General features: G+C 44.6%; 1 protein-coding gene across 1 annotated transcript in view; it reads left to right on the forward strand.

Moving 5' to 3' along the window:
- Positions 1-20438, forward strand: part of LOC136628732 (zinc finger protein 850-like) — a 138064-nt gene that overhangs the window by 72529 nt on the left and 45097 nt on the right. Inside the window, exon 6 of the mRNA XM_066604833.1 lies at positions 13126-14797. Coding sequence (XP_066460930.1) covers positions 13126-14797 — 1672 coding nt within the window. The remainder of the gene's footprint in view (positions 1-13125; positions 14798-20438) is intronic.

A 20438-nucleotide genomic window follows, 5' to 3' on the forward strand; every position in this document is an offset into this window, starting at 1 on the left:
AGCTTCATTGCAAACTGTCGCACGTTCCCAAGCCAGCAGGTGATGCTGCGCATGCGCGAACAGACAGGACGCGCGTCCACGGCCCGAGAAGCACTAATGACAGACCCCACCTGACAAATAATGGTGACAGCCCCCCTCCCCACATCCATGCGACAAGTAATGACAGCCCCCCTCCTTCCCCCCAACCACTGTGCGACAAGTAAAAATGACAGCTACCACCTGACAAATAATGGTGACAGCCCCCAGTAGTAATACTTACCCTCCAGCTGAAGACTGGTGGACGCTCCTCCTGGATCAGCTTTATCGTGAACTGCCGCACGTTCCAGAGCCAGCAGGTGATGCTGCGCATACGCGAACACATGGGACGCACGTCCACGGCCCGAGGAGCACTACTGCGCATGCGCGAACAGGCAGGACATGTGTCCACAGCCAGACAAGAGGAGCAGGCAGAAGAAAGAAATTTGTCAGACAGCAGGAATGATGGAATGGTAGGCATATAATAGTGGAAAGCAAATAATAGTGACAGCCCCCTCCCCCCAGCCGTCAACAATAATGACAGCCCCCCCCCCCATCCCCCACTCACCATGGGACAAGTAATAATGACAGCACCCACCCGACAAGTAATGGTGACAGCCCTCCAGCTCCCAGTAGTAATACCTACCCTCCAGCTGAGGACCGGTGGACGCTCCTCCTGGATCAGCATTATCGCAAACTACAGCACGTTCCAAATGCTGTTGAAACAATCTGCACAAAACCTGTGCAGATGACATGTGGTCCTGGATTTTATTCCGCAGCATGTTAATTTTAATGTGTATTAATAGCCCATCCAGTAATCCAGCGTTCCTCCCTGTATTTTTTTAATGGCCCTCTCCGTTTTATAACGATAGAAGTAAAAAATCATATGTCATAATACGCCACTCCCCTAATCCTCCCCTGACCACACCTTGGGGCTCCATGAGAAACTTTTGCTTCAAAAAGGGCTCGACGCCTGAAAAAGTTTGGGAACCACTGCTGTAGACCAAGCCCTCCTTTTTATATCAACCCTTCATCTCAATCTCTTTTACCAAAGTCCAGGGATTTAGGCCTAACCAAGTCATCCACACCAGAGCGGTGTTAGCCAAATCTCTTCCCCCTCCCCCCCCCCCCCCCCCACTACCCTCTGCAACCCCCCGCTCACCTCCGGCGTCCCCCGAATCTTTTCGCCCGAGTAGTCAGTTACTCGAAAAAAGCGGTGCTCGATTGCGAAATCGCCCTAAACGAGTACGTTCGCTCATCTCTAATCACAATCTGTGCTTACAGATGAGTTTTCAGGAAGAGCTATTATCCTCCTGTCATTCACAGCGAGTCTACAAGCCATCATAAGGTGGGATCTACACGGCCGATAAATGGTTCAGATTCCTCAATCCAGCTAAAATCTGAACGATGAGCGAGAATTCTCTCCGCATGCAGAAAACTGACTGTATCGGCCGGAGTGAACAGGCAGCCGCTCATCGATGTACAACGGCCGGTCTACTGTGAATGGAGGCTGGATCGATCCCCGACCCTCTCCACCTCCATTCACTGAGCGATGCCGTGTAAGAGCACAGGAAGGATATCGCTGGGACGACCGGTCGGACATCTGCGCCCCACAGGTTATTCCGTGTAAAAGGGCCCTAAGATCGGGGAGGGGGAACAACACATTCAGTAAAGTGGTGAAGCAGCAGAGGCGTGGGGATTATGGTCTGTAGATTGCTGAGGGACAGCCAAGGGGCCCAGATTAGTTTGTATTTGGCTCGCTGTCTGTTCTCCCCGGCAGCTAACTCTTCCATCCTGCAAGGGAATCACATTTGCTGGTCCATATCTGTATGGGTGGAGGTTCGCCGTCTCCAGCCCGCCAGGATTAATAGTTTTGTCGCTGTAATCATTGTGGGGGTAAATCATATCCCATGGGGCAAAAAGAGTTTGAGGGAGTAACAGTAGTGACCGTGTGACATCTGCTTGTAATTCGTTCAAGAAGTCGGAGACTTCATTCCAAAAACCTGGGATCTCAGGACAATCCACCCAAATGTGGGACACCGTAGAGTGTGATGGCGGCTTCACATCTGCGTCGTCCCTCAGTATTTGCTTTCCTTAAAGGGGTTGTCCCGCGGCAGCAAGTGGGGTTCAGCACTTCTGTATGGCCATATTAATGCACTTTGTAATATACATCGTGCATTAAATATGAGCCATACAGAAGTTATTCACTTACCTGCTCCGTTGCTAGCGTCCTCGTCTCTATGGCTCCGTCTAATTCTGATGTCTTCTGGCATTTTTAGACGCGCTTGCGCAGTCCGGTCTTCTGCCTTGTGAATGGGGCCGCTCGTGCCGGAGAGCTGGTCACCTCAACGTCATCGTAGCTCCACCCCGTTACGTGTGCCGATTCCAGCCAATCAGGAGGCTGGAATCAGCAATGGACCGCACAGAGCCCATAGTGCACCATGGGAGAAGACCCACGGTGCACCATGGGAGAAAACCGCGGTGCACCATGGGAAAGGACCAGCGGCCATCTTAGGGAGAAGATTTTTATAACTTCATATTTCGTCAGATCGGTGAGTAGCAAGCGGTTTAAAAACCGCTTTAAATTGCTATTTTATGCCAGGGGGACAGGGGGAATGGGGTAAGGTAAAATTTTGATGTTTGCCGCGAGACAACCCCTTTAAGTTAAAAAAAAACAGAAGCCAATTGGCCCAACAGAGAACTATCCATTGTTCTGCTCTCCGTTTGGGTTCAGATTGACTCCGTTTCATTTACTTTCAGTTTTTGAAAATTGAGTGGAAAAAAAGCCTCCTTGTTCTCTGTAAGGCCTCCCTCACACGGGCGTTTTTGTACTGCGTTCAGCCATGCGTTTTCAGCGCTGCGCTAAACGCTGTACAGCGCTCCCATTCATTTCTATGGGACTGCTCACACAAGGCTGAAAACGCTGCGCTTTGACAGCGATGCATGTTCTATCCTTGGCCGATTTCAGTCCTGCGTCGCCCATTGAAATGAATGGGCAGCGGTTTCAGCACTGCTGAAAACACGGCAGAGCTTGGTTCCCCCGTTTATGGCAGTGTTAACCGCAATAGATTTGTCAGTGCAGGGGAAGCCTGGAGCAAAGCAGAGATCAGCGACCGCGACCCGGACGGCAGAGGCTAGGTGAGTATTGATTTTTTTTTTTTCTTTCAGCATCCATGGCTGCACGCAGGCATAAAGAATGGCAGCGCTGCTGAAACCGGGTGGGATCTGGAAACACTGGAGAGGAAGAGGGAGGGAAAAGAAGGAGATCCCCAGGGAGAGGAGGGGGAGGGAGAAGCCAGAGAATCCTGGGGAAGGGGAGGAAGAAGCCTACAGGAAGTCAGTAGTGTGCCTTGTGTGGCTTGGAGGAAGAGCTCTGAGACACGTGTGGAGTCTACAAGGACCTGGATATCCAGTAATCAGCTACTCTACCCAAAATAGGTAACGTAGTAACATAGTATATTAGGCTGAATGAAGACAATGTCCACCTACTGCATACAAATAACAGTGTGGGAAAAGTGTCCTGGGTCAGAGAACGCGTTTCGAACTCTTATGGAGTTCTTGATCACCTCAATGTTCCTTGAACATACAATTGTTTAAATAGACTTAAGTAACTAATTATAAACAGCACCTGACCTTTAACCCCCTCTGTTGATCACCTCTAGTACACATATGATTAAAGAGGGCCTGTTCCTACAATCAGGCAAGCAGTATGCATGAATGGCATAGTGTTACAATATACATTCATGATAAGGTGTGGTACAGGTTCCATGTAGAAGACTTGAAGGTGTCAGAGGTAGCAGAGCTAAACTTGTGCTATGTAGCAGTAATGAGTCTGCCCTTTGTAGAAAAGCTCAATGTTTGCATTGTAGCAATGCTGAAGGTGTAAGGTGTGGTACAAGTTCCATATAGGAGACCTTGTTGTCGTAGAGGTAGCAGAGCTAAACTTGTGTCATGTAGTAGTGATGAGTCTGCCCAGTGTAACAGAGTTGAATTTGTCCTATACAGCGAAGCAGAATGTTTTTTTTTTTGTTAATATAAGTAAGAAGTTTAGTCTCCATTATTAGTGCGAGACACATATTAAAGAATTTCTATAGAATATATATTATAGTTAACATAAAAACAGGGTAATATTCTTTAATTAATATCCGTAGTAACGATCTATAAATAACAGGTTTTGGGAACCAGTGACACCTGAAGATATGAAAATAAGAAACAATAAATATAAATGAGAACAGCATTCAAATTAATGGATGCTTATTAGAGGTGAGCGAACCTACTCGTTTCGAGTAATTACTCGATCGAGCACCGCGATTTTCGAGTACTTCAGTACTCGGGTGCAAAGATTCGGGTGGCGCCGGAGGGAGGTGTGACGGAGCGGGGGTAGCAGCGGGGAACAGGGGGGAGCCCTCTCTCTCTCCCTCTCCCCCCCACTCCCCGCTGCAACCCCCCACTCACCCACGGTGCCCCCCGAATCTTTTCACCTGAGTACGGAAGTACTCGAAAATCACGGTGCTCAGGCGAAAAAGGGGCGTGGCCTAGTAGGCTTGCTCATCTCTAATGCTTATTTATATAGCAATGGCTGTGATTGGCTAACGCAGCACCGGCTTTCATTGGCTGACGCCGTGCTGAGTTAGCCAATCAGAGCATTAGCTTGAATGCCCCGCCTCCAGAAAGCAATGCTCTGTCGGCGTGGAGGAGGGAGAGACGGCCTGCAGCAGCGCCACGGGAGGTGAGTGGTGATTTTTTTTTCTACACTGTATTCCCCGCATATTAGCCTACAGTTGGGGGTCGTCTTATACGCCGGAAAATACGGTATATTATCTTTTAGGGGATATTACCTGTGGGTATTTTTTGCCTTTCACAAGGGGGGGAGGGGGTTGGCTTGCAGTCAGTTTGCCGCTTCTTGGCCGCTTCTTTTACCTATTAAAAGACTAGTGTGTGTCATATTAGAGCTCCCTGTCTGGTCACAAAGAGAGTGAAACACACAAACTTGTGGTGTTAGCTGTATTGTCTGCCCCCCAATCTCACGCACAAGTTCTTCTGGGGCAGTGCCAGATACTGTGCAAAAAGTCAGAATTAGACTCGGAACATCGAGGGCATGCATGCAATCTTGTCGGGCCTCTGGGATGTGAATCCATATATTGCTCCATGTATAATTGTGAAGTAGGTTTCTCGCCATCTTTCATTTGTAACAGCTTTTCTTACAGAGGCCCACCCTTCAACTATTCCCTGGGGTATCTCCGGGTCCCATAGCGCTCTGACCCATCTCCTGAACAGCAGAGAATTGTCCTGTACCTCCCATCCGTCCCTAAATCTAGAGTACAGATCAGAGATTGAATGCCTCCGTGAAGTATCTCTGATAAGTACCATGTTTCCCCAAAAATCAATCCTACCCGACCTACCAGCTTTTCGGGGGAGGCTTGAAATATAAGGCCTTCATCGAAAATAAGACCTAGCTAACATGCCCCCCCCCAATCAATAATCACCTGGTCCGCTTCGTCCCAATGGTCTCCGGCGGCACTGCGGCAAACTGCTGAGTCCTCCCCATCTGCTATCTTAGCTTCTGCTGGTGACTGGGCTTTGTAAACCCCATCTCCAGCAAAGTGAGCTCTGTGATTGGCTAATTGAGTGCCATCAGCCAATCACAGCTGGCGCTTGATTAGCCAATCACAGCGTATTCAAAGCCCCCTCACCAGGTAGAAGCTCAGCTGTGAGACGAGGAGGACACAGTTTACCACAGTGCCGGCGAAGACCATCAGATGCCGCGGACCAGATGAGTATAAGCCCCCGCAAAATAGGACACTGCGCCCTTCTGGGGCAAAAATTAACATAAGACAGTGTCCTATTTTTGGAGTAACACGGTATACCAATAGGGTTAGGTATCGCCTCCTTGGAGATGTCAGCCAGTCTAGCATGTAGAAAGCTCCGGATTTGTGCATAAGGTAGACAGTGAGATGCAGGTAGATCATATGTGTCGCACAGCTCTTTAAACGTTCTGTATCTAGGTTCTTCTTGATGAAGGTGTTGTACCATCACTATGCCTCTGCTACGCCAGAGCGCGAACATTGTGTTAACCTGGCCCTCCCTGAACTCCGGATGGCCCCATAGATCCATGTGTTTTGACAATTTGGAGGAGAATCCATAAGCTTTACGGGTTATTTTCCAAGCGGTAATAGTATCTTTTATCATAGTGGAGTGTTTAGCCCCTGGTGGGAGACTAGAGAATCCCGCGTGTAAAAGAGCGTTTGGGCTCCACGGATGTGATAACCCTGTTTCACGTTTGTAGTATGAAAAGTTGTCGGCTTTCTGCAGCCGGTCCAAGGAGAGTCGCATAAGACTCGCCACATTGTATGTGCGCATATCCGGGAAATTGAGCCCCCTCCCCCCATTTTTGGAAAGCATAAGCTTTTTCAAAGTGATACATGGGTGTTTGTGGGACCAAATAAACACTGAGAATGCGGAGTATAACTTTCCCAAATCCTGTCTGTGTAACAAGAGTGGGATAGTTTGTAAAGGATAGAGAAGCTTCGGGATACTGAGCATCTTGATGAAATGGAAGCGCCCCAATAATGATAGTGGGAGGCTAGTCCATCTGTTAAGTCTGTTGGTAACTTTGTGTATGATTGGGGGGTAGTTCATCTTCTATAAGCTTTCGAGGCTCTTACCTATGTTTATTCCTAGATGTTTAATAGAGGTCTTTGCTACGGTGACAGGGACTCTTTTAGGATCTATGTTATTTGCTCTACCCCGGGGGGGTAAATATCCAATACTTCACACTTTGTAGTGTTAACCTTGAAACCTGATTGTCCCCCAAATGATTCGAGTAAATCAAAAACCTTCAGCAAGTCTCTATGTGGCCGTGCGAGTGCCAGTAAAATATCATCTGCGCCCAAAAACTTGCATAAAGAAAGGAAGAGAAGAACAGATATGTTAAAACCACATGAAAAACAACCCCTAGTGAAATTGAACCAATTTATATTTAAAGAATTGCAGAACACGGCTAGACAACCGACTATAGGCATGGGGGTGTATTATATTCAAGATTGAGCCCATGAGGGGAAAGTGTATCAAGATCGAAAATCTACTTAAGTTCTTTTCTTTTAAGTATTTTCTCTCTATTTCCACCTGTAATTTTCTTAGGGACATGATCGATGACCCCAAATATCAATTGGCTGATTGTATGACCAGGAAGGATTTTGGGATGGGAAGATCCTCTTTCTTTGTACGTATTATACTTTTATGGCTTATTATATGAAATTTTATCTCCATTGTCGTCTCCCCAATGTTTGGGAGAACACATGGGCAGGAGGTCTTATAAACAACAAAGCAGGATCTACGCCTATTCCTGTTAAGTATATGAAACCTTTCCCCCAGGGGTGTAACTATAGAGGATGCAGGGGATGCGGTTGCACCCAGGCCCAGGAGTCTTGGGAGGCCAATAAGGCCTCTCTTCTCCATATAGGGAGCCCAGTACTATAAGTAAAGCATTATAGTTGGGGGCCCTGTTACAGGTTTTGCATCGGGGCCTGGGAGCTTCACGTTACGCCTCTGCTTACCCCACAACCTTTGGTGGATTAGTATATGACTGAACAAGTTTCTCTCTCAGGTTAGGCCTGCGCCTGTATGACATCATGGGCAATGTTTTAAAGGGCAGTTTTTAGTGAGAATGGGCCAATACCGTCTAAGAATATTGGACACCTTCCCACTAAGGGGTTCATACATTAATACAAATAGTATATGTGGCGATTAGGTTATATTTGCCCTTGGTGTGAGCATACTTGCTCGTGCGATTGATTACGCTTTACTAGAAGCTGATAAAATGAACTCAGATAGATACCCCCTTGCAAGAAATTTTTGACACATCTCATTAAGTCTTACATCAACTTGTTCATTATTGACAATATGTCAAACTCTGAGAATCTGGCTCCATGGTTGGGATTTAAGCATACTTTGTGGATGACAACTATTCAACAGGATTACGTTGTTTCGGTCCATAGGTTTACAAAAGGGGTCCGTATCTAAAGTTGTTTCATTCTTGACTATAAGTATGTCAAGGAATTGAATTTTATCAGTTGAATACATCAACGTAAATTTAAACTCAGTAAGAATATTGTTTAGTTCGTCATGGAAGATAAGTAACTCATCATGCAAACCATTCCATAAAACAAAACCATCGTCAATATATCTCCACCATCTCAGGACCTTATGCCAGGATTGGGAGGTATAAATATATGTCCCCTTATCGTGGGACGAAAAAAAAAGTTTCAATTTTCAAAAGAAATTATGACAATTGAGGTCCAGTTGGAACCAGTTCATACTTGGTGTAATGACAAAAAATACAATCCTTTTGACAAAACATTAAGTTCAGAGTCTATGAGAGATTTAGCAGAAATGTTTACCACTAGTGGGGTTTCATGTCCTGAGGTAAGCGTCTGGACCCCAACCCCATCAATACTGTTCCCTTCCTCAAAGATTTAATAATAGGCCCTCTTGGGAAGCTTGCTTTTTCGAGGGCAGACAATCCAATTCGTCTGACAACTTTTCCCTCTTTTTTTACTTGCTCCTATACAGGAATAGACATACAATATGAGAGTTTTGGGGATTGTTAAAAAAGTACTACCCCCCAACTAATCCCAAGCCTGAAGGCAAGCATGGCACAGCTGTTGGTGATGGAAATGCTGCCCTTCAGCCTAGTGATGTCTCCTGCAATGTGATGCTCTGTGCTAACCCAGAGTACCAGATGCCCAGCTGCTATTTCTTTACCCTGGACCTCCATGTGAGTGATAGCATTCTGCCATGCTAGGGACAACTTGTCAGTTTTAGGGGGCACCTGACCACAGATACAGGGTCCAGCAAGCATGGCCAGGGACAATACATATTCCTAATCATACACTGGGTCAATGTCCTGGAGATGGGCTTAAAGCCATTAGAGGTGGCTCGTCTTTCATGGCACCTCAAAGACTTGTGGGACATTCATCTGTCTGTCCCCTCTTCACCCCCCTCCTCCTCTTCCTTCCTGTTTTTCTGCATTCACATCCAGTTGGTTCTCCTCTAGCAGACTTGTAGCGGCTGTTGGAGCTACCACCAAACTGCCTCATCTGTGATGTGCCTACATGGTGGGATTTCACATTCCATGTGTTGCTGAGGCTAAGCCAGCAGCAGAGAGCGGTCACGGAGTACCGGATGCTGGATGCACTTAGTAAATGTAAATGTAATTTTTTACTTTGGATTTCTGTGGTTTTTATATTGGATCGTCTTTCTGTGCACTCAGGTCCCCGCAGTTCAGGATCCTCTATTGTCCTTCACTACATAATTTCCCTGATCATCCCATCAAGGATGCAGAAGGACAGGAACAAGATGGCTGAAAGTGTATTAAATCTCTCCCTAGAGATAATATTCCAGCTTACTGGAGAGGTGAGAGATTCTGATGATGTCACATTACATCATTTTTATCTATGGTAATAACAGATGATGTCACTTGAGAAGGGAGTGATCCTGATGATGTTGCAACACCCCAGAGGGCTGACCTTGAGCACCTGGCTAATGTGAAGAGCTGGGAGGGATAAGTGCAGACTCGTTGCGGTGGCACTTACCAGGGTCTGGTCCCGGAGGGATAACAAGTTGCCAAGACCAGAGCAGGATTGCAGGTCAGCTTCGACCTGCATTTGTCACCAATCCTGGATTGGATTGGGAACACTCCAGAGGAGGATGGTGGGTAGGGGTCACTCCACAGACTCACTGGCAGACAATTATTAAACAAGGCTTAGCCAATAAACACCCCGCATGGCAGACGCATGGGTGTCACAATAAAGTACCTCTGTGTGGTGATCCTAACTACGGATGGACGCACAGGAAAAGCCTGAAGTGTGAACTGGTACCTGGTAGGGTGGGCTCCGGTATACAGAACTATTTGGGGCTGCTCTCGCTCTAGGGGTTTTGTTAACTCACTCCATCCACATCCAGACTCCACTCACTGTGGGATGTCGCTCCTCTTCCTCCATCTTCACCTACATGGAAGCTGAAGGTGCTTCCATGTGGCCCTGTATTAGGATTCTCAGGTAGAAAAGAAGAAAGACACAGATTGAAGACCTCTTCCCGCTCTTAAGCACTCACACTTATAACTTCACTTATACCACATGACATGAAAAACTGTTACATTCACTTGCATGCAATGATTTCATTACTGTTAACCTTTCAAGCGCTGCAGCTGTGCATCACACATACTTGATATGACAGGACAAGCTTTGCACAGTGAATCCAAATAGGACAAAACATGTATGAAATTTATGGAGGGAACCAGGATTGTGTTCTGGGCCACTGCAATGTCACATTACCTCATTCTTATTAATGGTAATTACAGATGATGTCACTGGGGAGCTGATGGACTTTGGAAATGTCTGCAGTGATCTTTATTACTGTCTCCCCATATCAAGGATTACACAGTAGAGAAGAAGACCTCTAGTGATGGCTGTCGGGCCCCTGTGTATGATGGATGCGGAAGACCCCTGAGCCCAATCATGGGGCCCCCATCTCACCCCCTGATACATGAGGACATCAACGTACAGAAGATTCTAGAACTCACCAACAAGATGATTGAGCTGCTGACTGGAGAGGTGACGCTGCAGGGAATGCTGGGACATTATACAGTAACAGCACTGGAGGCTTCTGGGTGATGACTTTATATTGTGTTGTCAGGTTCCTATAAGGTGTCATGATGTCGCTGTCTATTTCTCCATGGAGGAGTGGGAGTATTTAGAAGGACACAAGGATCTGTACAAGGAGGCCATGATGGAGACCCGCCAGTCGCTGCCATCACCAGGTAATAGACAGGACTAAATACACAGGGACTTTATTATCTGTATGTAAAGAATGACTTCAGTGTCTGTCTGTGTTTCCTCCAGTTCCATCCAGTAAGAGAAGCCCACCAGAGAGATGTCCCCGTCCTCTTCTTCCACAGGACCACCAGGTAGGTGGAGATGTCCCTCTGATCTGTAGAAGGCTATCTTCAGTCTTATTAGAGGTCTTCTACTTGTGTGATGAGGCCGGTGGAGATGGCAGGATTACCGCTGACCAAAGACATTACATGTTCTCTGGAACTTCTCCCAGTTTTCTGGCGGTGGAGACTGCTGGTGGGAATAAGGAGCCAACAGGTTGGATTTATATCTATCTGCTCCTTTATTTTCCCCGAGACAAGCAGCGGATGTGTCTGGTAGACGCTGATATCCTCCACTGAGACAACGTGCAGCATGTCCAGCCATGCCGAATATACATGTGTATGAGGTTCCTGAGGGGTCATTGAGCCGCCATCTAATGTCTATGTCAGGCTACTAGACCTGCAGCTATGTGGCACAGATAACTACTCCTGTCAGGTCATTTTGGGTTATAATGATGATTAATGATCTTTCTGGTCATGTAAAACATTCCACATGACTTCTCTTCTGCTGACTTTTACAATATTTGTCTCACAGCTTTTGTATTCAGATGAAGATCTGATGAATATTAATACTACAGAGACAAATGTGAGGGGCAATCAGCGGTGTAAAGAGGAGATTCCTACAGGTAACCGCCCAGGTGAGTAGTAACCACTGAATACAGCAGAGAAGAGTCACAGATTCTCCTCGGTCAGCGGCTGCAGATGGTTATGTAGATTTATAAGCTCTGGGATCTGTCAGTTTTCGCTGGATGTTCCCCATTCAGCCAAAGTACAAACTAAATGTGGCTGACATGTGATACCTTTATAGGTGATAATACACGATGGGCATCTATAATATGGGTGTAATTATGGGCACCACATCGTAATAATGACACCATTATCTTATGTATTGTATCCATTAGAAGAATAAACGTTTTCAAATAGAATCTGAGTGTAAAATCCATCTTTAGTGCGGATATATAATATATCTATGTGAACGAGGCAGATTTCTTCATTGTTTGCTGCCAGTTCTATTGAGAGAAAAGTATCTCAACAAATTTTAGAACTAAGAAACCATTAGCTCCTATTAGACTCCTAGAATCCAGATTGCGGAGACATAGACCCGATAACAGAAGATTCCTTGGAGGATGGAAGGTTGGTGCTACGAGTGTCAGGAATGCTTCTCTCCAGGAACTGGAAGGAAGAAACCTGGGTGCCAGATCATCATTATAGTAAAACAAAGCTCACTGCAAGCAGGAAAGATTAATATCCTCTTCTACTCCTTGAGTAGAGTAGGGGATACAGTTGCAGATGCAATGGTTGTAATTGACGTCAACCAGGCTAAATAGAAACATGTCTCAGCACTCGTACACATTTGATATCTGAACAAAATTGCACAACTCTTTATACTACAAGCATTAAAATGTAAGGTTTTTAGCTCCTATTTTGATCAAAACATGGGGGCCCATCCTCTAAATGAAGGTAAACCTTATTGGATGGATTCCCATTTTTTAAAGACATCTCTCTTTGGGCCAAATGTATCCTCAATGTAACAATATAGCCCGGTATCTTGGTTTCCTCCTCCCCTCCATCTTGGTTTGTGATAAAGCTAATGTAGCTCTCAGGGAGTGTGTGAGATGGACACCATCTAATAACACTGACTCACAGGAACCTTTTATAGTTCTCCACTGTACATTTACTAGCAGCATGGTGACACTGATATATGAAGCTATGAAGACAGAGGCTTCACAACAAAAGGGAAAAGAAGCAAAAGAACACCTTTGTGGCTAAACATCACAATCTACTAGTCCTCACTCTGAGCTCTACTGTTAAAATGTGATCTATTTGCTTATTATTGTTTAATGGCATTTTGCTATGCACCTCATATTTTAAATAGAAATGTTCTAAAATATCAATATCAGTTTTACTTATGTTTAAAAATACTAAAATCAGCTTTATTCTTGGCAGATGATTATACCGGGAGCTCAGCGGGACATCTGATATATGCAGATTTTAGCAAACAACATACATATGAAGAACCTGCAATTATGACAGATATTCCCTCAGCCCTTGACAGCATCGATCCATCATCTGATTCTCTAATACAGTTAACATCTTCTGAGCCATCACAGGCTGCAAAGCAGAAAAAAACTCATGGAAGACGAGAGCATCAAAAAAGAGCTCACAGCGGAGAGAAGCCGTATTCATGTTCAGAATGTGGGAAATGTTTTATTAGCAAAGCAATTCTTGCTGCACATCAGATAAGTCACACAGGGGAGAAGCCATTTTCATGTTCAGAATGTGGGAAGTGTTTTACTAGCAAAGAAAATCTAGTTGCACATCAGAGAATTCACACAGGAGAAAACACATTTTCATGTTCAGAATGTGGTAAATGTTTTAATGTGAAATCGCATCTCCTCATACATCAGCGAAATCACACAGGGAAGAAGCCATTTTTGTGTTCAGAATGTAGGAAGTGTTTTATTAGCAAAGCAATTCTTGCTGCACATCAGATAAGTCACACAGGGGAGAAGCCATTTTCATGTTCAGAATGTGGGAAGTGTTTTACTAGCAAAGAAAATCTAGTTGCACATCAGAGAATTCACACAGGAGAAAACACATTTTCATGTTCAGAATGTGGTAAATGTTTTAATGTGAAATCGCATCTCCTCATACATCAGCGAAATCACACAGGGAAGAAGCCATTTTTGTGTTCAGAATGTAGGAAGTGTTTTATTAGCAAAGCAATTCTTGTTAGACATCAGAGAAGTCACACAGGGGAGAAGCCATTTTCATGTTCAGAATGTGGGAAATGTTTTACTACCAAAGGATCTCTTGTTGCACATCAGAGAATTCACACAGGTATCAATCCCTATTCATGTTCAGAATGTGGGAAATGTTTAAATGTGAAATCACAGCTTACCAGACATCAGAGAACTCACACAGGGGAGAAGCCATTTTCATGTTCAAAATGTGGGAAATGTTTTACTAGCAAAGCACATCTGGTTAGACATCAGAGAATTCATACAGGCGAAAAGGCATTTTCATGTTCAGAATGTGAGAAGTATTTTACTAGCAAAGCATATCTTGTTGCACAACAGAGAATTCACACAGGGAAAAAAACATTTTCATGTTTAGAATGTGGGAAGTGTTTTACTATCAAAGAATATCTTGTTGCACATCAGAGAATTCACACAGAGGAAAAGCTATGTTCATGTTCAGAATGTGGGAAGTCTTTTACTAGCAAAGTATCTCTTGTTAGACATCAGAGGACTCACAAAGGGAAGAAGCCATTTTCGTGTTCAGAATGTGGGAAGTATTTTACTAGGAAAGCATATCTTACTGCACATCAGAAAATTCACACAGGAGAAAATACATGTTTGTGTTCAGAATGTGGGAAGCTTTTTAGTACCAAAGGATCACTTGTTGCACATCAGAGAATTCACACAGGGGAGAAGTCATTTTCATGTTCAGAATGTGCGAAGTGTTTTATTAGCAAAGCAATTCTTGTTAAACATAGGAGAAGTCACACAGGGGAGAAGCCATTTTCATGTTCAGAATGTGGGAAATGTTTTACTACCAAAGGATCTCTTGTTGCACATCAGAGAATTCACACAGGTATCAATCCCTATTCATGTTTAGAATGTGGGAAATGTTTTAATGCGAAATCGCATCTTACCAGACATCAGAGAAGTCACACAGGGGAGAAGCCATTTTCATGTTCAAAATGTGGGAAATGTTTTACTAGCAAATCACATCTGGTTAGACATCAAAGAATTCATACAGGGGAGAAGCCATTTTCATGTTCAGAATGTGGGAAGTGTTTTACTAGCAAAGCACATCTGGTTAGGCATCAGAGAATTCATACAGGCAAAAAGGCATTTTCATGTTCAGAATGTGAGAAGTGTTTTACTAGCAAAGCAATTCTTGTTACACATCAGAGTGTAACTCACACAGAAAAATAACTATTTTCATTTTGAAAACTAATCTAATTAGCAAATGGTACAAAAAAGGTGACATCATTTATAGCATTTAAAAAAAAAATAAAATACCACATTACTAATGGTCTTTTCTGTGCATTTTTTACATTATTTCCTTCAAAAACTGCTATGATTGGATGTTAACTAAAGGTCATTAAGGAGTTAATAAATATGCTGCAAACAGTGGCTTTTTTTGCAATTGCTGAAGGGGAAAGGTTTGGAACTTCTTATTCTGCCATTTTTCTAATGGCTTCTTTATTAGGGCGGCTTCATACGACTGTATTTGCATACTGTAGCAAGGTAGTTCACAGAAAAGACTGCAGAGGGTGTGAACTAATGTACTGCACACTAATGAGCAGGTACAGCCACTGGCGTAACTATAGGGGATGCGGTTGCACCCGGGCCCAGGAGCCTTAGGGGGCCCATAAGGCCTTTCTTCTCCATATAGGGAGCCCAGAAATATAAATAAAACATTATAGTTGGGGCCCTGTTACAGGTTTTGCATTGGGCCCCAGGAGCTTCAAGTTACGCCTCTGGGTACAGCTGTATGGGTGTGTCTGGAAAAGGTAAAACCTCCAGACACATTCCGTTTCCTGCTGAAAGCCAGAGAGAAAGGCTGTAGTTAGGAACTGGGAGCCTAAGATCTGGTACGGACCAGACTGTTCCAATTACGTATCTGCCAGGAAGGATGACCCCTAGATACCCTTGGTCAGGATAGTGACAGGGACCCTGGGGGTTTTGTAAACCCTGAAGCTGTCATATATTCCAGCGTGTTGATGCTGTACCCTTTTTGCTGTGGTAAAGCTGTCAGAAGCCAGAGTTTTAACTGATCTAGTCTCCTGAGTCTCTACGGAGTGGTGCCAACCATCATAGATGGAGAAGATGGCAATACCGTAAGGGAGTAACCCCTAAGTGTCGTGGCTTGTCGGTCGCAACAGCGTCGTGACATGGTGGCTTCAACACAGGCAAAGACCTGTTGCCTTGTTAAGCAGGTAAAGGGTTAATGCACCATGTGCAAAGTCTTCTAGTTCAGTCTGCCTTTGGTGCATGGTTGCATGCTGGATTAGTCATGACTGGGAGTAGGGTGGAGGCGTGGTTTTTCTATTCACTCAGGTTCAGAAGGACTATATATTCTCACCCTTCCTAGTGATCAGTGCTGCTTATTCCTTTCCATAGTGGAGAACTTTGAGTTTGGAGGTCTGCTATACTGGGTGTCTTTTTTTACTTGCAGATAAGTCACTGCGGGTTTTTTTCAGTTGTATTGTAGCTTTTCATTTCTGTTTGCTTTGCATATCGTTTCATCTCTCCAGGGGGTTCCTATAGGGACAATCAGGGCCCCGAAAGAAGACCATGATTTTATTGAGACAATTTCCCCGCTTCAGGCAGGGACCTGTCACCCCCCTACCCCCTGGTAGGATAGGGCCAGGCTTCCTTCCACCTCTCTGGAGTGGTGCTACCATCCCGCATAGCGTGGTGTGTGGCTTTTTTTACAACTTTGTGTACGTTCCCTGTTGCCATTTTGTACCTTGCATCTACACAGAAGACACGACATATATGATTATTATGGAGGGGCCAGAGATGCGTGTTTTGGGCCACTACAGGGGCTCGTCCTTAGTGCTCCAATCAGCGCTGACCTGTCAATAACAAGTTCACGCACTAGTATTGGTAGATCGCACATTCGTGCTAGAGTACAGCTGCCATCTCCCCCTGGGGGCTCATCCTCAGTGCTCCAATCAGTAAAGACCTGTCAAACAACAGGTCCTCTCTTCTAATCTCATGATGATATCAGTGCATACGTGCATGATCTCCCTCTAATGTAAGTAGCAGTCTAAACAAAGCATCCATACTGCCCATGCTCAGATTCTGTGAGGCAGGGGTAATAGGTCCTTGTATATACCGCCACAGTCTTGCGCATGCGTACTGCATTATGACAGAACAGGGCTACAACAGGATGCTGTGACTTTGTGTCTCCCAAAACAAGGGAACATACGAGGTAATAATGCGTGGAGCTCAAAGCTCCTACTTAGATGGAATTATTTGATTATAAGATAGAATAAATAGAAGATCATCATACTGTAATGCCCCAATAAACTTATTGTCCATATGGCTGGAGGCCTAGTCCTTGTCACGTGATGCCAACACTCTAACTGGACACTCAGGATGATATAGCGCAGAAATAACGGAGACGAATCCAGTGGTATTATAGTAATCAGAGTGTGCAGATTTACTAACTTTGAAAATTGCAGTAACAACTTAGATAACTTTTCTCTGAAATATATTTGCAGCAAATACACCAAAATGCAACAGTAAACAGACAATTTTCAATCTATATTGCCCCCTCTCCCATTGGGTTTTATCATTTTAATGCCTTCGAAAGTTAGCACATCAGGATCATCATTATGATATAGTCTGATACGTGTGGCCAGGCTCGTGTGTTCCCCTCTGTTTGTGTGTCTTACATGGGACAAAATTATTTGTCTCAACTGCTGCACTGTTTTTCCAATGTAATCTTTAGGACATGGGCATGAGGCTAGATATACCACTCAATAGGTTCTGTAGTTAATGAAGTCTCTTATTTTGTATGTCCTATTGGTCACAGAGCTCGTATATCTAGGCCCTCTTTTGATGAATTTACATGCTTTGCACCCTCAGCAGGGATCATAGAGTTGGAAGCGACCTCCAGGGTCATCAGGTCCAACCCCCTGCTCAGTGCAGGATTTACTAAATCATCCAATACAGATAGTTTTCCAGACTTTGTTTGAATACTTCCATTGAAGGAGAACTCAGCACCTCCTGTGGCAACCTGTTCCACTCATTGATCACCCTCACTGTCAGAAAGTTTTTTTCTAATATGTGTCTTCTCCCTTTCAGATTCATCCCATTGCTTCTAGTCTTTCCTTGTGCAGATTATAATAGGGCTGATCCCTCTGCCATGTGACAACCCTTCCGATATTTGTAGACAGCTATTAAGTCTCCTCTCAGCCTTCTTTTTTGTAAGCTAAACGTTCCCAGATCCTATAACTGTTCTTCATAGGACATGATTTGCAGACCGCCCACCATCTGTAGCCCGATTGGATGAAAGCCATGTTTCTGTCATTGGTCCTGGTGTGAAGTGGCTATGAACCAGGCGGTCTCGTAGGTTCATTGAGGGATTCCACCAGATCTTTGTCCCTCCACAAGACATTTCAGTATTTATTAATGACCATCCTCACATGTTTTGACTGATCTATAAAAGTGCCACTGACTCTGATCTGTTGCTGTTTGTCTATTTTATGTTTGTCAGTTAGGAGCTCCATTCTAGTTATTCCTTCTACTGACTTAAAGGCTGTTGTCACAATTTCTTCTATCAATGAATCTTTCTGTCATCTCTACTGCTTTAAGGCCAAATTTCTGATCATCTGGACAGTTTCTCTTGGCACGTAGGAATTGGCCTTTGGGGATGCCCTGTATTTGTGGAAGTGGGTGGTGACTACTCCACTGGAGTAGGTTATTAGTGGCTGTAGGTTTACAATATATCATCATTTGCAAGACCCCTGTGTCGGCTTTTGAAAGTAATAGATCCAAGAAAGTAATTTCTTTAGGGTTAATCTCGGCTGTAAAGAATAGACCCAAACTGTTTTGATTTAAGCAAGCCACAAAATTATGAAAGTCATTTGTAGAGCCAAACAGTCACTGAAAATGGCCATATACTTACTGACTCACGAGGCCAAACGTGCACCACCTCAGCATGCAGATAGCAAACTGCTAAATGAGGGAGCTAATTACACCTATGAGGGACACCTGATAAAACAGCCGCTCACACAGCCTCTTAATATAGAGGGAGGTGGCTGCTTGGTGTATACTCTCACACGGAGTAGATACAAAGTGGCAGACCTTCTGATACATGTAGTCCACCATGCAGACCAGCAACCTATTAAAGACACCATAATAGTTCAGAGGGTTGCCCTGCACCTCAATAAGTGAGGTGTAGGTTTATTTTACTGTATATTTTGCACGTGCCAGTTGTACGCCATTCTATGCCAAAAAAACACAGACCGATGCTCTCAGCCATTGGAATGGCCAATTAGTTTCATGAGTTCAAGATGTGTTCTCTGCCAGTAAGGGCTTGCTCTCCCGAGTGATATTCTTGCACTAGTTTTATGCGATGCGCACAAAATCCGCACGAATGTGAAAAATTCCTCTCAATGGATTCATTCATTCATACTGGGGATTCTTTTACTCCTAGCATCACTGCGAGGAAAAAAGCAAATCGCAGCATGTTTTATCTTTGGTTGTGCCCTCAGAACGCCTCGCCCATTGTATTCAATGGAGCCTTAACTCTTTGCAATCCAATTTCGCTGCCACCCACACTCTCGAGCTCCTATTTATTTTTAGTGAGAGAGCGTGTTGTGGATTCCTTGGAATTACTCAATTACAGAAACACAAATAAATGGGGTAATGATGATTTTATTAGCATTTTTTAAAATGAAACGTGAGTTAATATGTATATTACACCATGCAGATGAAAGCTCCAATGTGGGACCGCTGTTCTGCATAGTGTTAGAAACATGTCGGACCTCGTCTGACATGGGAGGGAAATCTCAATGACAGATGAGGTCTGACACTGGATTGGAAAGGGTTAAAAGCCATCATATGTCCTGTGATGTACATGCCAATGCGATGAATTCCATTGTGCTATTTTCACACGTGTGAAATCGGCATATGACTATTGCAATTCACCGAAGTGATAGGTTTTGAATCAAAAACTCTTCCCATCGCCAAAATCATTGGTTCCCAAAGTGGTCTGTATGGACCCCCAGGGGTTGATTTTTGACTTGCTGGGAGTCCATGTCAGCAAGAAAAGAATTTGGGGGTGCACAAGATGTAAATACGGGGCCACGTGAGCCAACTACATTTGGGCAGGTCATCATCAACATTAAAGGGGTTGTCACGCGGCAGCAAGTGAAGTTAAACACTTCTGTATGGCCATATTAATGCACTTTGTAATATACATCGTGCATTAAATATGAGCCATACAGAAGTTATATACTTACCCCCTCTGGTGCTGGAGTCCCCGTCTCCATGGCGACGATCAAACTTATCCTCTGGTCACCGCAACAGTCGCGCTTGCGCAAAGAGGAATCCTCTTCTGCAGGCTCCAGGCTCACGAGCTGCGTCCTGGCTCCTCCCCCTGCTCAGCGTCATCGCGTAGCTCCGACCCAGTCACATGGTGCCGATCAGCCAATGAGGTGGCTGTAATCGGCAGTGGAGCTCAGACTGGAGAAGAACATCCACGGTGCACCATGGGAGAAGACCCGCAGTGCACCATGGGAGAAGACCAGCGGTGCACCTTGGGAAATGACGGTGGCCATCTTGAAAGAAGATTTTTATAACTTCATGAAACAGCGTCATGGTGAGTAGAAACGGTCTAAAAAAACGATTTACATGGGTAGTTTGTGATGCTTGCTTAACATGGGGGACTGGGGTGTGAAAATTTTTTCGTTTTGGCCGCGGGACAACCCCTTTAAGGCTTTCTGTAAATGACATAATCC

The sequence above is a fragment of the Eleutherodactylus coqui genome, chromosome 5, assembly GCF_035609145.1.
Source record: "Eleutherodactylus coqui strain aEleCoq1 chromosome 5, aEleCoq1.hap1, whole genome shotgun sequence".
Classification (NCBI taxonomy): domain Eukaryota; kingdom Metazoa; phylum Chordata; class Amphibia; order Anura; family Eleutherodactylidae; genus Eleutherodactylus; species Eleutherodactylus coqui.